This window comes from Serinus canaria, chromosome 12, assembly GCF_022539315.1.
Source record: "Serinus canaria isolate serCan28SL12 chromosome 12, serCan2020, whole genome shotgun sequence".
In the NCBI taxonomy this organism is placed as follows: domain Eukaryota; kingdom Metazoa; phylum Chordata; class Aves; order Passeriformes; family Fringillidae; genus Serinus; species Serinus canaria.
Window position 1 is genome coordinate 13301497 of NC_066326.1, and position 26546 is coordinate 13328042.

At 39.4% G+C, this 26546-nt stretch overlaps 1 protein-coding gene across 1 annotated transcript in view; it reads right to left on the reverse strand.

Moving 5' to 3' along the window:
• CACNA2D3 (calcium voltage-gated channel auxiliary subunit alpha2delta 3) overlaps positions 1-26546 on the reverse strand; it is a 378074-nt gene that overhangs the window by 294771 nt on the left and 56757 nt on the right. Inside the window, exon 3 of the mRNA XM_009091048.4 lies at positions 5025-5141. Within this exon, the coding sequence (XP_009089296.1) occupies positions 5025-5141 (117 nt within the window). The remainder of the gene's footprint in view (positions 1-5024; positions 5142-26546) is intronic.

The following is a 26546-nucleotide window of genomic DNA, read 5'->3' on the forward strand; positions in this document are numbered from 1 at the left end:
TCCATCTGCAGATTAAAATAAAACCCACTCTTACTATATTAAAAAAAAAAAAAAAACAGGGGTCAATACAGCCCCCACTGAGCTGCAGCTGTAAAGAGTGAACATTGATATTCATTTTCCTTTAATTCTACAGATGGAAATCAGCTCAAGGAAAGAACTTAGCTTATTCTATCTTTGAAGCAGTGAGCCCAGAAAAGTAATATGTTTTGACATTAAAGATCTATTTCTATTATATTATATAAATACAAAATATGAATGATTGTTTGCTTCTCTTCTGAAGAATGCTGTTCCAAATCTAGCCTTGATCACAGTGATAGAAAATCAGAATGAAAATACAGTGCAATAAAATACACACTGGGCATTCAAGCCAGTGCACATTTAAAACAGTGTCCAAAATAAAATCAGTTCAAAATTCACCTGGAATATTCCTCAGTGTTGTCTCAAATAGGAAGGAAATTCACCACTAAGTTACACACCAAAAATAAGTTAAATTCCAAGTACACTCAAGGAAAGATTAAAGTATTTGGAGGTGGATTGTAAATAAAGCTACAATTATTGGCTACAGTATTCAGTAATAATTTTTGAGTGAGCTTTAATGCACTTTATGGAAATCTTTTGTAGTGCTCTGAATAAAGAAGCACTCCTTAGCAACTTTCACTCTCAGCTTTGAATTACTTGCCACGATCTTTTGCTCATCAAATCAAGATGATTATGCACTCATTAACACATCACTTTAAATAGAAATTCATATATTGACCAGGACACCAAATTACCAGTATTTGCCTGGATATAACTGAATGCAGTGTGTGCTGTTTATACTTTCTTACATCTATGTGTACATACACATGCAGAACAACAATAGTAAATTGCAGCTGTAGATGAGGCACATATAAACCCCAAAATGCACATCTCAAGGTCTGCACCCACACAAATCTACATGTGCATACTAAAATGTGCCCACCACATGTGCATATGAGTAAGCACAAACATCTCAAGCACATACATAAACCACAAACCATATCACCCTAATAGTGCCCAAAAAAAGCTTAAAGACTGGTGTAAAAATCATCAGTGGAAAAAAAAAAATCCATTTCTCTTCCTTGCCAATGTTTGTTAAATGTAAATGCTGATATTCTACTCCTTGGAAGAACATTTGTCTGCGTGTGGAATTTCATGATAAAAGGCTTTGGAGTCCCAGGTTTCTCCTGATAAACCCCGCTGGCTTACTGATGCATGAATGCACTGAAATTGAATTACTGTACAACAGCAATTACTTTTCACAGTACAGTTATAATGAGAATCAGCTCCACAATGAACACCAGGTAGCTATAGTAGGAAAGTTAATAAAAAGAAGCCTCTTATTTGCATTTTCCACTGCAGCAAGTGTAGTTGCCTTAAAGAAAAACCATCCTTAACACTTGATTTGCCATCATAGCAGTGAATCAGCAATCATTTATATAGCACCTCTTTATTTGCAAGGAAATATTAATGAAAATCAACGTGTTAGTACAAAGCTAAAGTTATAATAATAGATTTTCAAGTATTCCCTAATAACTTGGTTTTCTTTCATTTTTCTATCTTTTCTCTTCCCTCTAGCCTTCAATTTTTTCCCCAGTATGCCAATAACTAGGAAAAGTAGAAGACCAAAATGAACAATTTTAATTCCAGCTCTTTTTCACTATCAAGTTTGTTGCCATGGTCATTTGTTGCTAACTGAGCATTATGTCACAGTGCTTCATTCCCATTCAGTTTCAAATTAGTAAAGTCACTGAAGTAACATAAAACCTTCTAAAAATTATATTTAAAAAAAATCACAGGTAACTTTAAAACTGATGAAGCAAACTTCCTGTGAGTGAAATAAGTAAAAGTCCCAGAAAAGCAGCAATTCCTCAAGGGACAGCAGACTGCAGGAAGGTCTCAAAGGGATTATTTGTGTTTGGCTGTAAAATAAAAAACAACTGCTGAACAGTGCAGGAAACATTTCTGGGTCTGTCACCTTATGGGCAGTAGGATTTTTCCCCTCTCAAGCACTGTAATATTAAAAGTAAATGGATCCATTTACTTTTGTCACAGATAGAAACAAAAACCACCAGCAGCATTGAATCAAAACCACAGCTCAGGGATTTGAACTTCATTCACGTCACAAATACTTCAGAATAAAATACAAACCTGCCTGGCTGAAATTCAGTCAGGCAGGGCAGCATTAGGAAGGAAATGGTTAACAGGAATATCCTGGACTGATATAAACCCAAGGTAAATAGTGAACACTGGGGAGAAGGAGGGGGGGAAATGTTGCTTGCAAGGTTTTCCAGCAGAAAGTAGATGACAAAAGGTTATATAATTGGTTAGGCACTTTCAGTTTTCCATTTATCTTATGTATCTGACAGAACAAAAATAGGACAATCTGTGATAGGATAATTGCATACTGAAGGGTAATTCAAACAGGGAATGAATATGATAAAAATCACACTGAACCAACTAATCACTATGAAAAGCGATGAGACAGAAATATAAAAATTCATGCAGAATATTAAGGGGGAGAAGAGAGAAGAGTTCACATGTGATTAGTAGTTTCAAATAAGTTCATATGTTTGAAAGCATCAAGCAGAATCACAAAAAAAAAAAAAAAAAACTCCACAAAAACTCATTCTTCTTGGCCTTTTCTACAAATCAAGCACTTTATGTGCTATGAATTTTTGAACATATCCAGAGTGCTACATCTACTAAAACCTGAAGAAGTATGTTTAGCCCAAAATGCTTTTGGATAAAACATTTTAATCAGCAATGGATTTTGATGTGTACTTGAAGCAAGTTCTCTCAGTGGTGTAGGGTAACAATTTGGGCTCATATTGGGGCACATTTCCTGAGTCCTTGGATTGATTTGCAGCCTCTCAGTCCTGTCTCCATTATTTCCAAGGCTGAGGGATATTTTGTATGGTATTCTTCATTTGGTACTTCCTCCAACATCACCACCAATGTACCCAACATATTGCTCTGGATTGTACATTTCAATGCTCTTGCACAGGTTTCCATCAAAAGCTTATGTCAAAATTCAAGTATTTTAGAGACAAGGTGATTCAGTTCCAGGATGGAACAGAGCTCTCAAGTGTAAAGTTTTCTAATTCCCATCCCACCTCCCCAGATATGAGGGGGAAATTAGTTGTGATGAACCAAGGATGAAATTTATGCAAAACCCACATTGTACCAAAGGTTTTTGTACTTCTCAGGATGTAAATTACCAAGCACTACTTACTACCAGAACAGAATGGGTCACTCTTTACATCTCCAGCATCAAGAAGGCCTGATTTATACAATTATGCAAAAATTAAGAGCTTAATTGGAAAGTACACTCAACAGATCATTTCTTAAAAGAAATGACCCTTTCCAAACCACACTTTTAGCTTCCTTTCCAAACATGGAGACCTTCCAAAAAGGCTCTGGATTTCAGTGACTTTTTCCAGCACTAAAATCCATTCACTCAGGATTACACGCCTGGTTTAACTCCGTGGAATTTGGGCTTGTTTTCACTCAGAGCATGGTGGTCTGTATTGATCCCATATTTTTTTTCCTCCTCAGATAAAAACACCATCTGTATGAAGAGACCAAACCTGTTCTAAGCATTTGTTATGAAGCTCTAATTGAGACACACACTGCTCTTCCCCACCAGCACTGCTCCCTGGTGGAATTCTGCTCCCTCACCAGCCGAGTGCGCAGCTCGCTCTAAACAAGTGCTGCTCCAAGAATGCTTTGTTCACATCATCATCCCAGGGGAGCAGTTTTCTCTGCAAGGAAACAGGGAAAAGAGTCCTCCCCCCTTCCCCAAGTCAATATTCTTCAGGCTTCTGGAAGCTGTTGCACACATATTAAAGTGTAGTTTTTCCTCTGAAAAACACACTGTAAAAATAGCATTGCGGGGTTCCATGTTTATTGTCTTTCTCTGCTTCCCTGCCAAGGGAGCTCACTTTTACAAGCTGAAATATGTTTTACTTCACTGCCAGCCCTGAAAATTCAACCTCTTCAACGTAGCCAAATTCCTTCCTCCCTTTTGCTCCGTAACAAATAATGCAAGGCTGAGGGTGGAACTGTGTCCTCAGTCACACAAAAGGAATCCCTGTCCTCGGGTGATACCTCCAGCTCTGCAGTGGAGACAGGAGCATCTCCAGCTCAATTAAGCAGCTAAGTCTGGCTGAAACAGAGCAGCTGATGGCAAACTGCATCACCATCATGTCCTGTGAGTTTGCTGACAGGGGTGATGCCACATTGTTCCAGGCAGTCACCTCAATTTCTAGCAAAGAATAATGCAAAAGGAAAACTACAACATGAGGACTTTTTTTTTTTTTTACTCTTTAGAGCACACATTTTACAACAAACTCCTATTTGATATAATAAAACATAAAAATCTGAACTTTTTTCTTGGTTTTATAGTAAGTCTAACAGACACCAAAGCTATTACAAAAGGAGGACCGGAATGGAGAAAGAAAAATACCAAAAAAAAAAGAAAAAAAGCACAAAAACTTACAGACATACAGAGAGCAGCCCAGTTATTGAGTGATCATTAACAAGCTACCTGAAGAGTGATGTAGTACTTACCACAATTAAAATGGTTACCATTTGAAGTGTTTGCATCTTTTTCTGAACTAAAGGACAGTGACTGAACTCAGACATCTCCCTCCAGTACTATTTTTATAATAGCAAGCACTGATATTAAGTCTGCTTTGCTTGGATATTTTAAAATCTAACATTCCAACCACATGCACTTAGGTTTTACTGCAGACAAGTGATAAGTTACAAATTCACATTGGAAATTGGTAGTTCCAATCTCGTTGCACACTCCTACATTTGTCTATTGATGGTATACAGAATTTAAATCTATTCTCTTGAACAGTGATCTTAAAACACTTCTGAATCCTTTAGCATTTCCACTTCAGCACCTTCAATTGCTGGTGCAGCCTCCAGAGCAGAGCCTAAACCATATATTTAGTTTTACATCATGGAAGGAAATAGCAGATCGATCTGCTGCTCACCCGCACGGCTTCAGACTTCTTATGAAACATTTCTTCCATATTCTTTGCTAACTTTTTCACCAGCTGAAGGCCATCAATTTCTTCTATTGCAACATCCTTCTCATATTCTTTGTATTTCTGGAAGGAGAAAAGAAAAATAGGGAAAAGTTACTCACAGGGAACCAGCTGAAATTTTGACAACTAATTATTCGTTTTATATTACACTTTTGCTGACATTCTTCATTTATTTGATGTTTATTTGCGTGACAGCAGGCTGCTTTGTGCCAAGATGCTGTCATGGGGAGAGAAAAACTGGATTAGAACCAGAAGTCCATTTAAAAAATAATAAAAATATTTATCTCATGCACTGTAGGAAAACGATAACTCCCCTTCACAATGTTTAAATTACTCCTCCCCACAACTAAATGAGAGCCAAAAAAAGTAACAAAAAAATCCTTGTATCTCCTCCAAAAATCATGTAAAAACAGTGATCTATTGGCAATCCCTCTGCCTTAGCAACCTAGAATCCCCCTCCTCAGCTGAACTTCCTGCAGATGCCTGTTTCACAAGCTTTGTACAACACTTCCACGAGGAGTACTCACACTACAAGCTTATCTAGACATGCTTAACTTTTCATGCAAAGGAAACAGAGCACATCAAACAGAGCACATCCACCTGAGCCTTCATCTAAACACAAGCATCAGAGCATCCTGTATCCAATTTGATGAGCTTTACATTTCACAGTGTGAATAACTCTTGGAATACCTAAGCACTAAAAATATATTCAAATACAGTTTGATCCTCTATTTTCTGCATATCAATACTCTTTTTTTCCTCATCAGTGTTTATGAGGAAGCTTTGTAAAAATTCATTATTAAAAAGAATTTATTGCTGAGAACATTCTTGTTCCCCACATGACTCCACTGCAGGCTGTTCCCTGAGAACTGTTGGTTCCACTCTGGCCATTCTTTGCCTCTCTCTCTCTCAAACATGCTCAGTTGTGTTGAACTGATCCCTGCCCATCACCAAACCCTCCACCTGACCACAAAGCTGCCCCTCCATGACACAGGGAGGGAGAGGAAGGCACTCCTGCCTCCTGCCAATTAGCCCTGTGCCAAAAATGTCTCCTCAACCTCTCCAGCAGACTCCTGGGACAGCCCACAGTGTCTGAGGGAATAAAAGGAAATGGTAGCATTAAGAGAATTTATCATTAAAATTTGCCTGCAGAATGATGATTCCTATACAACTCCAGAGAGACAATGGAGAATAAGGTGACCAAAATCAGTGGTTCAGAGCACCTGGAAGAATGTTAAAATGTTCAAAACAGTGAAGAAGCCAGGACCAGCTATGACCTGGCAGGTGACACAGGAAAGGACTCCTTTGTAAAGAGAGTGCCTGCACATGTTGTACCCATTTCCCCCAACAAAACTAATTTCCAAGATAGACTGACACTTTTTACTTCCTTCAAACTTTACACTTCTCTGGAAAAATTTGTGTGAATGTTTTGATAATGAAACAATATTTAACAAAACATAATTTTCAGACAGTTTTGGAACAAGATTAAAAATACAAAGTTGTCAGTAAATATTTAGGGCCATATTTTTAATATATGTAATTTCAGAAATAATTTCATTTTTCCACATTACTGCCTGTCATTAATCTCTAGTTTGAGACCTTAATAGCAATCTAGCAACCTGAGAAACCTCAAACAAACCCCTTGCATTTTACTCCCTCGAGGCAGGGAGTAAAATGGGTTTCAGATTTGGGAGATTTGGGTTTTCCCCCTCTTTGATCTGCACTCAGATACCATCATCAGAGTTCTGATTCCAATTCTTGAAGTCCATTTATGTCATTACTCAAGATAAAAGGGATTTTTCTAAAACAGAAAAATACTCTTCTATTTTTTATTCACTGGAGCAAATATAAGAGCACAGGAGACAAGAGAGGCAAATGCCATTGCAAGCAACACCACGATGAAATGCAGTGAATGATCAGTAAACTGAAAACACTGCCAGTTCATTAATGAGGTCAATGTCTGCCCACATCCCACAGGGTTTGAAGCTTTGGGGAATTTAAAACAAATCAAGTACAAATTTGAATCACTTCTTTCCAGCTGCACAGATCATGTTCAACATCTCACCTCCTGATAAAAATGTTTCCTTTAGACTTGACCTTTGAGTTTTGAGAAAGTATTCTAAAATGCATCACTTGAAGAGACAGCTTTCAGGCCATCAGATTTATTGATTTGAGCTTTGCCATTGAGTGAAGAAAGCCAGGCAATTATTCACTGTGCTTGCCTGAAAACTGAATGGAGCTGTTGAAATGCACAGCATTTCCTAGGCACACAGAGCCCCACCACATGGCCTGCTAGGCTCTTGGGAAAGCACATTAAAAAGCCACACTCCTCAATGTTGAGTAACTGGTGCTTTTGAAAACTAAAAATAACTTGCACTCAAAAGAGATGTGAATGAGTTCTTAACTTGTAATTTATGATCTTATAATTATGCCAGTTCATAGTAAATAAATGCCTTTTTTCATAACTCACATGCCAAAGTCCCTCCATAAAAGAAGAAATTGGAAGAAACAGAAGACATTATTTCAGATCTATTTGAAAAGACCCCACATCTTGCATGGTGTGCAGCTCTACTCAGCTGCTGGAAACCTTCAAGAACATTTGCAACAAAACCAGGAGAGCTTGGTCTGGGAGACCCTGGCAACCAAGAGGTTTGTGTATTACATATTTTATATTTGGAATTCCACTGCCACAAAAAAAGCACTTCTGTCATTTTTTCAGCCGTCACTGGAAGGTTCCAAAACAGGAAAAGCATGTGGTTGTAAAAAACTTCCAGCTGGTTTTGCTCTCCTGGTGCCTGGAGGGGAGAGGTGCCAGCCTGACCTGGGGTGTCTGTGCCCTCAGTGCTCACTCTGCAGGATGCTGGGATTTAGATTCCACCTAAAAGGAGCCTGGTTTTATAACAACTATCAATGCAGGAAACCTGAATCACACAGGACAGTGAAAACACACAAAACCACAATAAAACCACAACAAAGGCCAACATGACCACTGCATTCTCTTCCTCCCACTGCAGAGGCTGTCTGACCTCCAGGCCCTCATCCTTTCCCCACCACTAAATTTTTACATATTATGTTTAGGGATAAGTTTCCAGCAAAGACATAGTCCCTCTGACATAAATTTGAAATTTTTTTAAATGAAATTCTTATATTTTGATGTTATCTTGAGAAAGCAGCATGGCACTATTCCAGTAACACAAAATTAGTGGAAAAAAACCAAGCTTTGGGGCCAGCCTCACTTTTATACTCCAGACTTGCAAACCCCTTGTTGTACTGCTACTATGAAGCTACTCATACAAGCAATATCTTAAATTAGCATTTATAGCTAATTTTGCTTATTTCTCTTCCCTGTAACAATAATGAAACCAATGACAAAGTTGTTGTTATGTTTTATTAAAAAAAAAAATTCAGTCCTTAAGTTTTTCTTAATCTTCCCTAATTTTACTTCATTAAGAGATACTGATAATTCTCATCATTTGTAACACAGGCAATAATACATGTGTATTATCATTAAAAGGAGAGAAAATAGCTCTAACTTTGCTATAGAAAATTGTCTTGCTTAAAAAAGAGTATGAAATATTAGAGGGAAAATATTTCAGGGAAATTCTGATAAATGAATTTCCAATTGTCTAGAAGATGAAGCAGGTACAACTTCTGATTTGCTGCATTATAAAAAAAAAAATACTTGAAATGCTGATTCTGTCGGCTTGCAAAAATCAGCATTTGGTAAGAAATTCTCTAGAGAGACAAGAACATTTATCATTTGAGAAAGCCCACAAAAAATACATTATTTCTTCAGTATCTGTTTTGCCAGATCATTTCACATAAGCACCGGGGAAAGACAGACAGTATTTCACTGTCAGAACCCTTAATGCTTTTATGTTTTTCACTGCTTTAGGTGTGGGGGTTTTTCTTGGTAAATGATCATCTAGAAATAACAAACCAAAAAGCTATCTGGACAAAACTCAGGTCAGAAGTGTTTAATGCCATCTCAATATTTGGCACTGAAAGATAACAGGAACACACACAAACTAAGAATTGCTAACAAAACAAAAATACCAGAGAGTCCCCAAAACAAACCAAACCAAAGCAAAGCCAAACCACACCAAAACCTACAGAGTCTGAGTGACCAAGGCAGGAAAAGAAATTCACTCCTGAAGCAAGACTCTTGACTTCAGCTTCATTTATTTTCTTCTTGTTTTTATCCTAAAGAGAAACACAGCCTTTGTGTTCCTATTTGTATCTACTTCTATCAAGCCCTATCAAAATCAGGATATTCACCTTTGTGCTGCAAACAAAAATATTTGAAGTTACTTACATGTGTGCACACCATCCTTAGTCTGTCTTTCACAAGGGCTCTGGTTGCTTTGTACATCTGCAGAACACTACCCATTGATGATGAAAATTCTTCCCCCTCCCTGGGATTTTGAGAGCCAGTAAACACCACTACCATCCTGATTAAAGAAAGGAATTCAACAGGAATCTTGCAATAATACCTTTTTAAAGTCATCTCTCTGTGTTGCCTGTTTGGAGCTGTTATTTGCCTCTGAGGGCCATTCACAGCTCTGTTGCACACACTCCACAAATGTTGCTGCTTGAGAGATTTTGTCACAGGCACGTTAAAACTATATGTGCTTATATACATTTAATGTTTCAAAATGAAAAAGCAGAACCAGCATGCAAATGGCAGATCAAATATCCCATCTATCCATTGTTCCCATGAAAAAATTAAATGAGTGTTTACTCCATGCCATTTTCAAAAAACCACTTTCAGATGTGCAAGCCTCAACGCTGAGGATGTAAAGAGAGATTGCAGAAACATACACTTTTGATTAAATCACCAACTTTTGATTTCAATTAATATCTCTGGCCCAGCAGAAAGGCTGTGCAGTGCTTGGAGGGTTTAGATTTGCTTCCCTCCCTCTGCCAGGCAGGTCCCTGCAGTGACTCCTCCAGAGAGGCAGGGCTGCACTGAAGGGCCACAGGCATTAATGAATTTATTAGAATGATTTTGGTTCTGTGTTTGGGATACCCCAACAATCAGATGGAATTAATGAGACTCAAAAGCTGCACAAAGCTTGCAGCTGATACAATTTGCAGCTCTTAAAGCAATTTCTTTAGTTACAGAGCCAAAATTATGCAACAGTCCTGACCATATTCTTGACCCCTAAATGCATGAATTCATCTCTAAAGTTGACTTTCCTAGCTAAAGTAGCCTTGAATTTTTATGTAAAGTTCTTTTAAATTGTAGGGATCAGAAGGCTGATAATAAATTACTTTTCTACGCATAAAGAAACTCCTTTTTCTTTCAATAACCCTTCATTGCAATCTAACATTAAGCCCCTTCATTTTTCTTTACTCCTCTTAATGTATAACAATTTTTACATGGTTTTTTTTTTGTTTTTTTTTAGCACAACTGTACAGTTTTTTTTTTTTTAATGTCATTTATTCAGGCTGTTTTAAAAGCACCTCTTCCTCTTTGCACTTTATATAGGTTTTGGTTTTGTAAGCTTTTTAAATATAGAACCAAAACCTGCCATATACATGGAGCAAACTCAAAATGTCTCATTAGTTGCTGCCATACCCTGTGTTAACAGTTCTGGTGAAATTTATAAAAGCTATGCACAGAGTAGGGACTACAGTAAAACATGGCTTTGAATCAAAACAAATATAAATCACTTTTCATCTGGAAAGTCTATCACAGCATTTTATAAGACAATATCCACACTCAAACTGATGGGACAAAACCAGTGCCAGTTCAAACCTTATGTGGCCTGAGCCCTTGCAGTGCCCTGCCACAGAGCCCACATCCCTTCTGCACATGGGAGATGGCAGAGCAAGTCCCAGGAGAAGATTTAAAATTATCCAGCACAGCCTCTGAAAGCCTGATTAGAGCTGAGGGGTCACTGACCATGGATGCACTGCTGGAACAAACCCCACTGGGAGCCAAATTAAAAACCTTCCCCAGCATCACACGGGCATGGGGGGGGAGCCTGAGCTTTGCACTGAGCAGAAGGGTGCTCAGATGGCACAGGCACAGCTGAGATACCAAATACAGATGGTGCCCTCCTCTGACAGACTCCTCTGTGAATCTCTCATTCCTACAAGAGTTTGTGTTTTCCCTTTATCACACTGACCCCACGGTGGGCTGGTTTTGTTAGAGTGCCACTCCTATGCTGCTGTCTGTTCTTCCTGACTCTGAAATGCATTCATTTCAGCAACTCCAACAAAATAAACAGCTAGGGGTTTTGATTTTGTTGTTGTACAAAATTATTTTAGTTCAGAGTTTGTATTAAGTTTTTCACCCACAGAGTTTCCAAGACTGTATAAAGCATGTAGATCAAAATATCCATGCAGAAGAGGAGATTGGGCTGTCCTTCAAATTCAGTGATGTGCCCAATGTCACACAGCAGTTGAGAACCACAAAGAGAACAAGCTCTCTTGGTTATTCTTCCAATGCCCTGCTCAATAAACCACAGTCAGCTTTGTTAACTTCCTCTTGATCTGCATGGCAAGATGAATCACAACAGCACACTTCTCCTCACCTTGACATTAGAGAACTCCTTAGCAATTGAGAGTTTGTGTTACACCACATTACACACTCCTATTAACCTTTCCTGAACCCTTTTGTGTTGATGAAATCCATCAGCAATGCCCAGTGTGATGGCACACTCATTTTCTGCAGAGAAATTCTCACTCACTCCATCAAACAGCTCCTAGGAGCTCTGGATTAGCCTGTCTCATTTGACTCTCACACACACTGAGGAACTCCTGTTGCCTCAAAGTCCAGCTTGGTTACTTCACAAAATACACTTTTAAAACAAAATATTGGAATATTTTTTGCATACTTCTTTACTGTGATTAGTTACTCAGTGCTGTACCAAACAACTATCCTGGGAAATTTGTTATCATCAGCAGACCTGACAAGGATAGTTACTGCTTTCCTTGCAAAATAATTTCCACATTAAAATCACTGCAAGGGCACTCTACCCCCAGCATATTTAATCTTTACAAAGATATTTACTTCTGACCTATTTTTACCTCGTAGCTATATGTAAATGCCACAAAACCAAATCCATTAAAGCATGAACCTGAATGATCATCAAAACCAAACAACCCAACTCCTGATTTAGCAACATTCCTCTGCCCCATCTGTGAAATGCCACACAAGGTGTCTCCTTGAACCTTTCACTACTAGATATGTTTATGTCTATCTATATATACACATTTATAGCATCTAGATAACTGAAAATACCATGTAAAGAGCATTTATTGGAACACAAGCATGGTTAAAGCAGCTGAGCTAGTGGGGGAAGATAAAAGCTACTCTACCCCAGAGTACTTCTCATCACAAATACAATTTTAGAAAAGCAGCCACATTGGTGATGCATAAATTATAGCATCTAATAAATAAAAAGATAAGGAAACACACTCCAGGAGGTTCTTGTTCTCTGAGAGTAATTCAGTATTTTAACTTTTACCTGAAGTAGCTAATGAAAAGAAAACCACCCCAAATGGGTGATGCAAATGTGTGAGGCAATCTAATTCCAAGCAAGCAGCAATTGGAAATCATTCCCACGTTTCCCTGAACAGAGTTGGTTTGGTCAGTGCAGCCCCAGCAGCAAAAGCCTGGCAGGGTTTGCCTGGCTGCTGCCTCCAGAGCCCACGGCAGAGGCACCTGGGGCTCCTTCCCCAGCAGGGGCACCTCCCCAGCTCCCCTGAATGCCCCTTCCACACAACTGGAAAGAGCTGGAAAAGCAAACTACTGTCTTGCCAGTTCTTCCAGACATCTGAAACATCTCCACAGGCCAGCAAGGATTTCCAAGAGCTACTTAACAAAGGCTGTCAAGAGCTGCTTTGGAAATATATTTCACAGAAGCTGTCTGCACAATTACCCACACCTTTGCTTCTATTTTAGAAAAGAACATAAAGCCCTCATTGAAAATGAATAAGAACATTCTGGAACAGCCCTGGAGGTTCCTTTTTCCATAAGGCTGGTCTGGATACTCTTGAAAACTCACTCCAGTATTTCACATGAGCTCCTTTCCATGAGGAACAAAACAGCTATCAGGATAAATCTGCAGAGTCCAACACCATCCAGAGGCTGTGTTCATCCATGGCCAAGCCTCCACTACATTTTCAGGGGAAAGTACATTAAAAGCACGTGCACCTAATCTGCTCCTCACAAAAGACTGAAGCAATCTGAGAATGCAATCCTTTCACCCTGGACCCTTCCAAGCCACTGAGGTGACCTGACAGCTCACTGCCACCACCAATTCTCAGCAGGGATGAGATCCTCCAACATTCCCTTTCGTACACAAAGCTGCCTTGTCTTCTCCAAGAGCCTCTGTGGTTGCTGGAAACAAGAGCAGCCAAGAGACACAGCTTACTTTGTGCTGTAAGCTCACAGGATGCCACCACCAACTAATTTATTTCAATCAGACATTCTGGTAATTCTTTTTTTCCTCTTCACACTCCTCTTATCACTGAATGTCTCTTTCTGTCCTCACTGTTCCCCCCAGCCTATGCCTGCCCTACACCAAGCTCTTCCACCAGCTTCTGCTGTTTCTAGAGACTTCTATTAGACAGCACTTATTTTCCATCCAAGAAAAATTACACAGCTGTCTTCCCACCCTTCATGGTTGCCCCTAATTGAGCAATAAACTAAAATGAGCAGCCAAGAAAATGTGAAATAAAGTGGAATGTATGCAGAAGAAAAAAAAAAAAAAAAGGTGTGTTCCAAGACAAACCTTTGCTTAGCAATATCCCTGCCTTTTGAGAAGGTCCAAAGCACTGCTTTTAAGAATCTCTGATGGGTTTTGTTCCTCAGAAAAAGAAACCCAATCTCCTCATGACACAAATTATGTTTTGCAGTGTTCTCCACCATGAACTTTTGTCTGCTTGGATACCTCGAAACCATCGTGTGGTACCTTCACCATTCACTCTTAAATGAGCTTTTGATTTCATTGTCTGGCACTCTGAAGGACATGGCATTGATCCCTGCTGCTCTGGCTCATCATTGCATTTTTCTGTGCACTCCTGATAGAAGTATTTATATTGATTTAGGGCTTCAGAGAGGTGTCAGAACACCACAGATCAAAGGGGAATTTTAATAACAAGAAAAAGCATAACATCTGAATATCTGAATTTGGGTGCCTAAATTTAAGCTCCCAGTTCTTCAGCTCATGACTGAATGTTAAAAATTACTATGCTTTCAAAACTCTGGGCTCCCCTCAGTCACATCAATGCCAGCATCATCAGTCTACTCTCAGCATCTGTGAAAATCAGACCACCTGCATGTGGTCTGAGGGCAGATGTCTTGAGAAGAATTCAGTTAGTTACCCATAAAAAAAGAAAAAAAATATTTGGGAACCTAACTATAGCATTTGGCACTGCCTGGGAGTGTGAAAACATATTTGTGGTTTTGCCACACAAGCTAATGCTTTTCACTTCCATATGTGATTCCCAGACACTTCTAACACTTCAAAGAAAGAGCAGAGGATGGCCAGCCCTGCTGCATCCTTCTGGAGAGCAGCAGATCCATCATGATTCCCTTCAAAGCTTCACAAAACCAACTGCTGAACAGACAAGGACAAACAAAGGGTTAAAGTTCAACAGCCCAACCACCCTAATCCAATATTTAATAACTGCCTTGGAAGGCTGTAATGTGATATAAACTAATGCCCTGCACAGCAGAACTGGGGCAGATCCTTTTCTCTTTGGGCCATTTAGCTAGGAGAGTCTCAGACTGGCATCTGGCTCTCAATATGTTTTTCCCTCAGCAGAGTTTTTCCTCTCTCACACTTTTAAAAATGACACTTGAAACCTCATTAAGGAAAAGTCCTGTGCATCAAAATCCCAGCCAGAGTTCTGTTTGTAGCTCTTTGGTTTTGTGTTTTCTGTTTGTTTTTTGTTTTTTTTTTTGGGGGGGGGGGTGGGTTGTTTGCTTGTTTTGGGGGTTTCTGGTTTTTTTTGGATTTTATGAAAATTGAATGAATAGTCTAGGCAGTAGTAACCTTTGCACCATGTCTTATGTGGGTATGATATGGTGCAGAGGTTACTACTGCCTAGACTATTCATTCAATTTTCATAAAAGGGAATACATAGGTATTCCCAAACATCACTGAAAAGGGTAAATAAGCCCTGAGCAATTTCAAATGTTGCAGAGATGACTGAAATACAGCAACCCAAATTTTTGCCTTTATTTCCTCCAAAACTGAAAGCTCAAGACATTTTTATTAATTTTACATAGCTGCCTAATGATATCACTTCATCAAAACCTATCACCCAAAATGAATGAGATTCAGACACTCAGAAGTTTGTGTAGTCTCAGACCTATATTACAAACCTGTCTATTTTTCCTGTCACAAAACTAACAATAAAATAAGTTGGCTACCATGCTAGAGGAGAATTATTTTTTTGTAGCACATGTCAGTATCTGATCAGATTGGAAGCATTTCAGCAAACCATCAGCTTAGCTCTGTTTTTGAAAACTTAAAAGAAATTTGGCCAAATTAAATCTGAAGCAAACCTGTATCAAGTTAAAACAGGGCACATTCTTTATTCTACTATGTAGAGAGTTTTCTAGGTTCAGTTAGCTGTAGAATACAGACACAAACATGGGATGCCTGTCACAGCACATGTCACAGTTGAGACAGCCACAATACAGAGTATCCCCAGACAATTTCAGAAAGCTTCAGCCCATACAGAGGAACATCATGCCACTTCAGGAGGCTGCAAACATCTGCCCTTCTTGTTCTTCAGCCCAACCTTTTATCCCCTCCTGTTGATGCATTGCACCTGTGTGCCCTCTGCTCCCTTGGGTGGTTAGTCAGTGCCCCTGGGCACTCCATGGCTCCTTACCTTCAATGCTGCTCACCTGCTGCTCACAGCTGTGCCCACTGGGGATGATGAGGTTCAGCCACAGCCCCACTCCCAATTACCACAAACTGTGCACCTAAAGATGCTTATTCAGCTTTTTTCTGATGCTCAAAAGGAGCAGAAAGGGTTTTTTGTCATTTAGGAATTCATTACATCACCAACAGAGATCATGTCTCAGTAAAATCTGTATTACCTGTGGTAGCCCCACAAGAGATGATCCCCCCAGTATATAGAAATAAACCACCTAACTGCAGAGCCTGTAATAGACTGCACAAATACATTTATCAGAAAAAGTCAAGAGCTTTGGCACTAGAAAGGACCCAACAACAGCTTTGTTTTGCTTGGTCAATAAACCACTATTAATGATAATGTATCTATGAATTAAAGATGCATCAATCTGCATAGCAGAGAATAGAAGCCATGAATAACAGCCAAATCAATACTATCAAGTTGTAAAGAGTACAGTGTGCTCTCCTTCAGGCTAATGGTAATTAATTTACTTTCCCTCCCTTCACACATGTGAGGAAGCAAGCAGAAGAACACAGTAACCACATAAATTTTAATTATAAAATGAACACATATTGTTCTCTCCTGACTGGATCTTTTCTGTTCATACATTTAGAGCACTTAAAAATTATTACTTTATTTGCACATAGAAAAAACAGCTTGTGGTTTTGGGAGCATATGCACATACCAGCTGATATTTTCAAGTACTGCAATTTGAAAGTTTGATTCTTAAATTAAAGATCTTGCTCTGGTTGGGTTGTTTGTTAGTATAAACAACCAATGCCTAAAATTACATTTCTGCAGCACAAATACTCTCCTAGTGAATGTACCTGTAGGGATGTTCTGAGTCTTGTGTGGTTCAATATCCCATAATGGAAAGCCTTATCACTGAAAACTACATTTGCTTATGCTGCAGCTGAAGTTTTTATTCAACTCCACTGTTAATTAAATAACACCCTTTCTTTGCAATTGGAAAAAGAAAAAAGGTTTAAGTGATCAGCATCTAATAGAGGCATCCCCTTCTTAGGAAAAAAAATATTTGGAGGTCCTGTTAATCCAATGGACTGCCTCTGGACCAGCAAGGTTCTAGGGGAGGAAACAAGATAAAGTTCTTGGTTCTCTGGTTTTAAAGAGAGAGTGCTGTTGCTTTCTAAAGAACACAATTTAAATATTCATTGTGTTAAAGTTCTTCTAGGTACTGTTTTTGTATAAAGTAAACTTTGGGCTGCTGTAATTAACAATGCAGTTTCACAGACACGGAAATTCAAGTTTCCATTTTAAAAATACATCCTTTGTGGCAATGTTCAGCAAAGTGCCATCAGCAGATAGCAACTATATCATTGCTTAATAAAAATACACAATTTCACTAAAGCTCAGCACACCAAACAAAGGCACCACAATCTCAGGTCATTGCAAGGCAACCCATTGATAAATTCCTCAGTGTGCACCACAACACCATGACCTTGGTGAACTGCATCCAGGCCTCTAAGCAGCAGAGTGATTAACATACACTGAAGTTATAACACAAGTGGTGCTGTTAAAGCAGGCAGAACAAGTCAGCACATAAAGATAACCCTGTGTGAATTAGGGTCTCAGTGCTCACTCCTCACCCTCCCGGGGCTCTGTGACACTGCTGCCCCCAAACACAGAGAGGCTGAGCTCTGAGTCTAAGCTGACCTTGGGCACTTCACTGTGTAAAACACTCCAAGTGGGGCCACATCTCCATCTTGGCAGCTTTCTGAAAGTTTTGCTGTGGAACAACAAACTGCAAATAACTAAAGGAATTTAGTTATTTGCTCTCAATTTCCAACACAAATTTCATCCCATTAACCTACTGAAAATTATAATCATTATTAGATCCTCTTCAGACTCTACCCTGCATTGTAAACACCCTAAAATTTACTTTCCCTTTTTCACAACAGCATAATTTGTCCCTTACTATTACAAACATTCAAAGGACAGTGTACACCAATAAAATATAATTGCAGTGAGTGGACACTGTGTTTGCATTTGAGGCATGGCAGAGCCTGTGCTGCCTGCCCAGCACTGCCAGAGGCACACATCTGTTTGTGCAGTTCTAGTTCAGTAGTTTAAGGAATGAAGTATCACCTCATTACAGAACTGCCATGTATGAGTGAATTTGTGGAGCTTGCCCTCCTCACAGTCAGACAGTTCTAATCTCCTTGCAAACCACAGTGGCAGCACAGAGATGGAGTGTTAAGCTTATCAGGCCTCATCTGTACCATCACCTACTTAGTTAAACCCAGGCCATCCATTTCTCTGTCATTTCTTTGTTCCTGAGGTGCCTGAATGCATAATAGCCACTGGCAAAAGATGCAAGATATCTTTAAAGACTGCAATAGAGCACCAACTACATTTTTTTAAACACAGACTGAAAACAATTCACAGGGACCGTTTTAATCATGGGTTGCATTACATGCATTTCTTCTTGCCCTAGAATTCTAACTTGCACTATCACCACATAACCTGTTACATAGAGTTATTAATTTATTTTATATATAGAGTTATTAATTTATTTTATATTTACTTTCAATGCCTGCATAGAAATTCCTGACACTGAAAAAAGCTTGCATTCCTATCACAGTATCACAACTGGGAAGGGTTCTGATAACTGGAAATCCTACAGCATAATAAAACCCACTCAACATTCAACCACTCTTTTTTGACATCAAGTGTCCTGTCAGCAGGCAGACTTTGGGAGGGGCCAAGAGGCATAAAAAGTGACTGCACCCTAAGCCTTGGGGGCTTTTTTGAACTTGCTTTTGGAGCTTATGCTTTCATCTTGTGGGGGCTTTCAGAACCCTATGCTTTTTGCCCTGGCCCCAGCCCATCTTTTGGCTCTCTTGCCTTCTCTGGCTCTTGCTCACATCCTGCCTCCCTGTGTCCCTGAGCAGCAGCCTGCCTGCTTGTCTCTGTGTGCCCCACCTTGTCCAGCCCTGCTCACTGCCCATCCAGGCTCCTGGCCCTGCTGCTCCATCCCCCTCAGCTCCTGTCCAGTGCCCAGCCCTGCCACAGGACATGGACAGCACTCCAAGCTCCCCTTGTCCCTCTATCTCCTCTCTCCCTCCTCTCTCTGGAGCCTTTTCCATTTTCCTTCCTTTTCTGTCCTTCCAGCCCTCTGTCACTTGGGAAACTCCTTTTCCATCTCATTTTTGTTACCAATAAATGGTTCTCAGATCCAATGCTTGCCTCGTTTGGCTTAATCTCATTCCCATCCATCCATTTTTAAAGTGACTCCTGGCAGTTTCCCACTGCAGTGTCCCAGCAGAACTCGACAGATGCCTACACCCAAACTCTCCTAAAGGGCTTTGGAACATGGAAAAGGTCATTTCACAGCAACAGCCCAAGCCTGCCTGCAGCACTGCACTAACACAGCCTGTGTGGAGCCCTGAGATTTATTCATGCTTTAATGGTGCCATTGCACATCTCTAGATGTCTCCAGAACACCCTAATCAGGTGGATGCTGAATGATGCCTTAGCTGAGAAGGGAATGTTTCCCAGCCTGTAAAACAAACAAAACATTGCACTGTTCATCATTTGCTTTTGGCTCATTCCTCAAAGTTTTCCTGTTCCAACTGGTGATGAAAAGTCAAACCACAAGAACACTGCCAATCAGTACACTCATGCAAGTGCAAAAAATAAAATTATACATTTATAGGGAACAGTGAAAGGGAGAACACAGTGCAATAAATTAGAAAATTTTGCAACAGTTTAAAGAATTTTACTTGGATTTCTGTCAATTTTACAGCTTTTCTGTCAATACTGCATTTGAAAAAAAAAAATCAAGAAATAAGCATGCAAAAACTCTTATCACACCCCCAGCACTTTTATATTCCTGGTTCAAATGAAGAGTGTTTGGTGATCACTTTAGAAGAGATTTGTGGTTGGCAGAAACTTCTTCCAAAACAACAAATAGGAAAATGGCATGAACCCACTTATTTAACTATCTAAAACTCAGGATTTAGGGTTCTCAAGGTGTGAGATGGGATAAATTTATAAAAGAGCCACTAGAAGCTCTGACAAGACAATATTTCTAAATAAAATAGTGGAGTAGAAATTGAAGAAAATGCAAATATCTAGAGAATATGCTAAGAGTATCTGATCTCTGGTACTCAGTACTAGAAATGAAAACATTCTTCAGCAAACTTTTTATCATACTGCCATGCTTTCCAATAAAAACTTATCAGGTACCAGATTCAGATCCCTTTGATGACCCTGATAGCTGAGAAAATCTCTCTACACATTAGGATCTGGTGGCAGAACAGACTGAGGATACTCAAAGTGCCACCATGTGGTTTTGAAGAGTGAACCACTTCACCCTGAACAGATTCCCCCACAATTAATGGTTACAGAAACCCCCCATCCTCTAACCCTTTTGGAGAACTGTTGCCATCTCACTCAGAATACCAGCATTAGATTATGTTCTCCTCCCCAACTGGTTCTGCTGACCCTGTGGGCAGGATTCCTTCTGGGAAGGAAAAGCCACATGGACAGCAGGAGGAGAGTTTCTGTGAGGGCCCTGTACAAGTCTCTGGTTACTGTGGGATGGCGAGAGGAGATGTGCCAAAGCACACAGCAGCACAGCTGGCAGGAGATAGTGCCCCAGTGCAACTGCTCTTGGATATTTCACTGCTATTGCTTCTGTAATCCTCATCCCTTTGTTCCATTAATTAGCATGAAGTGGCTTTAATCCTGCCCAGAAAAACTCTTTGTTCCTAGGAAATAATTTCACTAAAGCAGAAACATTTCACCATTTGTATAACAACAAATGTGTAAAGGTCATAATCAGCTGGTCATCCCTGGCTTTCCTTGGAATTCCTCTGTAATCCAAATTCTATATTATATCAGTTGACAGCATATGAAAGGATCAAGAGGTTTGGAAAATACAATTCCATGACTATTAGAGCCTAACTTTTGCATATTTTCCATAAAAATGTAATGGTTCTCTCCTGGTGTAAGAAGGCAGAGGTGGCTTTAGAGGTTATACATCTGGCCCAGCAGAAAGGATCAAAAGGTCCTGTTTTGCACAGAACACTGAGTCAGAACAGAGCACCTGCTAAATGACAACTGGGAAGACAACACAAATCTCCTGAGCACTGCTGCTGTCCTCCCTGCACTGCAGCAGCCTCCTGGAACTGGTTTAACTTCTCTGTTTCTTCATTTCTCCATTCATAAAACAGATTAAATTGGTGCTCCAGGTATAGTTTGATGCCAAAATTGTTATTGTGCCTCAAATGTTTATCTTACCTATCCTTGAATAGGTAAGATAGAAACATTTAAAATCCATTATTTGTTTGTTCACTAAAATATTTACAAGATCTTCTGAATTGGGTTAAGAGGACCAGGTATTAGCATAGAGCAAACTGAATAAGAATGAATAATATCCAAAAGTAACATTTATTTCTACCCCAGCTGGCTTCTTAACAAGCCAGATCATTGAAGCTGCCTCTGAAAATTGAGTTCCCCTGAAAATATTTTGGCAAATAAAATGTGTGTTTCCCAAAGCAGCACACACATTAGATATACAGTACTTCAGACTTCCTTACTGTTCCATTTCTTTCCCAATAATTTATAGCATCCATGATTATACTCCTAATTATTTGGTGTTCTTCCAGTTACTGGTCCTGACTTGTCACCCTTTTTCAGGGCTGAACTGTAAAACAATTCCCATATTATTCCAGATGGAGTTGCACAAGTTACATTAGAAGAAATAATTTTGTTCCATGATAAAACATCTTCTAGACAGGCAGCATGTACTCATATTTCATTTTTTTGTCTTGAATACTAGACTTTTAATTCTTTAAAGAGAGAGCTGTAGCATAGCTCAAGTCTGATGTCAATTGTCCCTCTACAGCAGCTTTAAATTTTAGAGCACTGAACTGTCACATTATTAATAATTCCTTCAGAATTCAGCTTCCATTTTATAAATATATATTGAGAGAGAGAAGAAATATATCAACCATGCTTTGTAGTTCAAATATTGCTGAGATAGACACAATCTATCTAGTTTCCAGAAACAGTTACAGTCAATAATCATTTATCTACAGTATTAGGTGGCAGAAGAAAGAAAAAATCAGTGAATGCATAAAAAGTAATACAAGAATATTTAAGCTTAAACAGGTTTTCAAATATCAGTTATTTTACCAACAAATACTCCTTAACAATAGTCAGACTTTGCAGGAGCAGTTTTTAAGTCCCTTGTTACTTGAGAGTGGCTACAGAAAATTTAATTCAAAGGGATTTTGGCTTTGCAGTAAAATTAGCATCAGTGAAATTTTGGGTTAAAATGAAAGCTACATTCCTAGAGGAAGAATGGTCTGGTGGTTGAGATATTAACCTTGGGCTTGAAAGAAATGGGCTCAAGTCCCAGCTTTGCCACAGAATTTTGCATAACCTTGAATTAGTCACATAATTTCTTGGTGCTTCTCTTCTCAAGGTATTAAACACAGATAATAATATTTCCATGTCAACTTCACCTTGTCCTCTGGCAAATCAGAAAGAAAACAACAATCTGTGAAAGGCCCCACTAGTTTATCCCCAAGAACAATTGGTTTCAGAACTGTTTCTCTTCTGAAGCCTTGGCATCAGTCTCAGTTTGCTTTGTGGGATCCCAAAAACCAAAAATCCTAGGAACTACAGTAAAAAAAGAATCAAAAATAATACAATTCCAGCAATAATATTTGTGTCATCTGTACTTTATCTGCATAAAAGGAAAAGGCTTCAACTTTGACTGTTAAAATAACACTAGCAAACTTCAAACCAAACATAAAATAGAAGGTTTTGGGTTTTTCAATCCATTACTACAGTTTCAGCACATACACTCTGTGTGTATGCAAGTCTTGAAAAAAAGGAAAGAATACAGAATTCTGATTAAAGCTTGAATCTAATGAAATAAAATGTACTTTTCATAATTCATATGCAAGAGAGACATACACAGCCTAAGAAGCAACACAACACTCTTTATGTAGCAAGAGCAGCCAGTCCCTGTGATTCTGAAGAACTGATACATTGAAATGAACATAAGAAAACCTTTGTCAGCTTCCACTAAATGCTTATGTACATAATCTGTTATTCAATTTGTGAAAAGATATCTACTTTGTAGCCTATGATGAATACACATCATGAAGCATCACAAGTATTTTATATCACTTAAAAATAAAAACATTTTCTGTATAAATCCCCTATTTTTATTTTTCCCAAAGAATTCTTGAGAGGAACTACATAAAAAAATATTTTCCAACCATTTATTTCAAAGCTGCACAACTCCACAAGAAAATAACTGCAGTTAGAACCACAGCACACTTATTTTCTCTTTAAATTCCATAAAAGCATACACATATTGAGCTGAGAGCTTTTATCAAACACAAGGTCACAGATTTTCAGCCTGACTGATGAGCAGCTTTGGACATTTGAACAAGGCAGCAATAAAACCATTCTAAGTAAGGCTGAGATGTCAGTTTGCAGTAGTTTGAAAATGAAAGGTGTTACTGCTCCTTTCCTGAAGCTGCAAGAAAGAGGGAACAGCTGGGAGCAAGAAAGATGTCCTGATAATAGAAAAATGTGGGGATACACTGCTCAAAATGGAAAAAAAGGTGAGGTTCAGGTGTTGGACAAGAAAATAAAATCTCATTAATTTGGAATTAAGGGCCTCAGGAATTAATTCTGCTCCAGAGATGGAGCACCAGAAACCAGCCAAGCTTCACATGTGAAGTTTATGCCATGCTCAGAAGCTCTCAGTGGAATTATGGATCTCCAATTCACTGCTGTCACTATTTATTCCATACCTCATGGCTCCCTGAATTTCTCTCTCACAAAGCATGCAGTGACATCCTCATTACCCCTGGACCATTCTGTACTGCATAAATCATCATTTCTTTTCTTCTAAAGCTGAGTGTGTAACCCTCCCCAACAGAGAAACAACAAAAATCTAACTGCATAAGCAATTTTCCTGGATGTCAGGTTTCTCAAGTCCAAAAATAACACAGAGAGTTCCACCCAAACTATTTGTTTCTCCTTCAATTTCCCATTCAGAAATATAAAATGTCTATACTCAGTTTCTTGGATGTTATAATAAACAAACTAAAAGGGGACAAAATATTCACATTGTCTACCAAAAAAAGCCACAACAGATCAAACTTTTTCATCAATCACAGCAAAAACTTCTGTGAAAATAAGGAACCACAGTAGAATTAATGTTACTAAAATAGCTTGAAAGAAACCGTGACTTTACTAACCTGTTTCATAATGCTAATGTGGTGGGAGGGGGAAGGGACCTGAAAAAAAGGCATTTAATTAGCCCAAAAAAACCTTCAGGTAGGAGTGGATGAATCTTTTTTTAGGGCTTTTTTTTTCCCTGTAAATCTGAGGGGAATGGTTTAATGCACAGTATGCAAGTGTTCTAAATCATTTTAAACCAAAGGAAATTTGCATACAGTACATGAGACATTGCTGCAAGCCTCCTTCACCCACCTGATCACACTGCCATCAGTGCAGCTCCTACCTGTGCAAACAGCAACCAGGAGCAGCAGTGCCATCAAAAGGTTTCACACTTCAAAGCCTGAGTAGGTAGCAGGAAATAAAACATCCACAACAGCTAAAGTAGGATGAAATATAATAATCTGTACTTCAAGCAACAGCAAGAATCAGACTTATAAACAATCTAAATGCAATAGAATACAGAGAGCAGAATGTTGCTGCAACCAAATAAAGGCTGGGAGGGATCTGCACAAAGCCCCAGACCTGCAGAGGTCCTGCAGCAAACAGTGTTTTGGAGCACTTCTCCGAGGGCTTACAAGAATGTTTGATATTAGTTCTATTTGCTAAATCTTTAAAATTTAATTGACCCCATCTGAAGTTTTTAGTTACTGCAGTTTATGGAAAAGGTGAGAGGTTTCAAAACACAGCTTTCCTATAAAATCCTGTAACCAGAGGACAGTAATTTGACTTAACTGCTGCCATCAATTCCTATTAATCTCAAAAGATCATACTTTAAGAATCCTTCATTGAACTATGCATTTCAGATTTGTGTTCTATTTATTCAAAACACAAAAATCAGTTTTATTACTGTTTTAAGAATTCATCCAATAATTATAGATCTAGTGAAAATCGTGCCCTTTTTTAGGAGCTGATACTGTATTTCCAATTGCTATAGAGACTGCAGTCCTCTCACTTGCAATTTTGTTTGAGAGCTACAAGTCTGAAAGTGCACCCCTCTTCTCCTTGAAAAACCACTGAAAATACAGAATCTTTAAATTCTAACTTGAAATGTCAGTCATCTGTACAGAGGAATTCATCTGTATTTACTCTGTGCAGTGCTGATCCAGATCCAGAGGGGCTGAACTTGCCCATGACAATTTGGTTACCTGCTCCATAAATCTGCCCCTGAAACTTTCTTGTTGGAAACAAATCCATGCACAGGCACAATGGCTGCTTTTCAAACCACAACAACCAGATCCATTTCCACAGAGTTTTTTATGTGTTTCCTCATCCTTCCAGAGTAAATTGTCCATTTCATGCACTAAATCTTCATGCTCTCCCACGAAAAAGGAGAAATGGTCAAGTCTCAGTTTTGAACTATTTTTAAAACTACAGATACCTAATGCAGTATATATGTGTTCAAGGGAACAGATATGCTGCATTATATATATATACACCCACAAATGTTATGGGGAACATATACATACACACATGTGCACTTGTTTCACTGTTATTTTCAGGTCTGACACTGCTCTTATCCAGTAAAGAATCAGAGAGTTTCAGCTTAGAGCAGATCACTAGACTGTATGCATTACCTTCACACTCAAATCAATCAGATTAAGGACTGTTCAGTGGCAAACTGAATCAGGAGGACAAAAATAAAACCACAAAATCTCAACACACTTCTGAGGCACAGAGCACTGTCCAGGCTCTCACAGCTGCTGACTGGGCTCCACTCACCCTGACTGCCCCTGGGGCTGTTCCACCTGCACAGGTTCACCCCACATCCAAAAAAAGCCCTGACAGCACCCTGGGCTCTGCTGGGGAGCTCTGGTGGTGGCAAGACAGCTTGGACACCTTTGTCCCTGCTGTCCTGGTGGCTCAGAGCAGGGCAAGGAGCCCTCACCCCTGGGCTGTGGCCAGCAGAGCTCAGCAGAGCTGGTCACAGCTGGCCCAGCAGCTCCCTCCTGCTGCCCCTGCTCCTGTGTCCCTGGCAGGCTGGGCCATCCATCAGCTCTGCCTCAGGGAATCCAAGTGGGAATTCCCCAGCACAAGGCTGAGGCTGTGCCCCAAGTTCCAGCAGTGCCACCAGGGCCACCAAGCACCCTGGACAGAGCCCAGGGACAAAGCCCTGCAGCAAACCAGGCAGGAGCACTGATGCCCACTGTGCACAGACCAAATGCCAGCAGAACACCCCAGTGCCCATCAGATTGTACAGCCCTAACGTGCCCAAGAGCTTTCAGCAAGCACTCCAGGTTTTCAAAATGAAATCACTTCAGCTTTACTCCCCCAATGCACAGGGAAAGTCTACAAGTAAGAATTACTTTCTCCCTAAGCTTTGGACAATTGTCAGCTGACAGGGGGTTT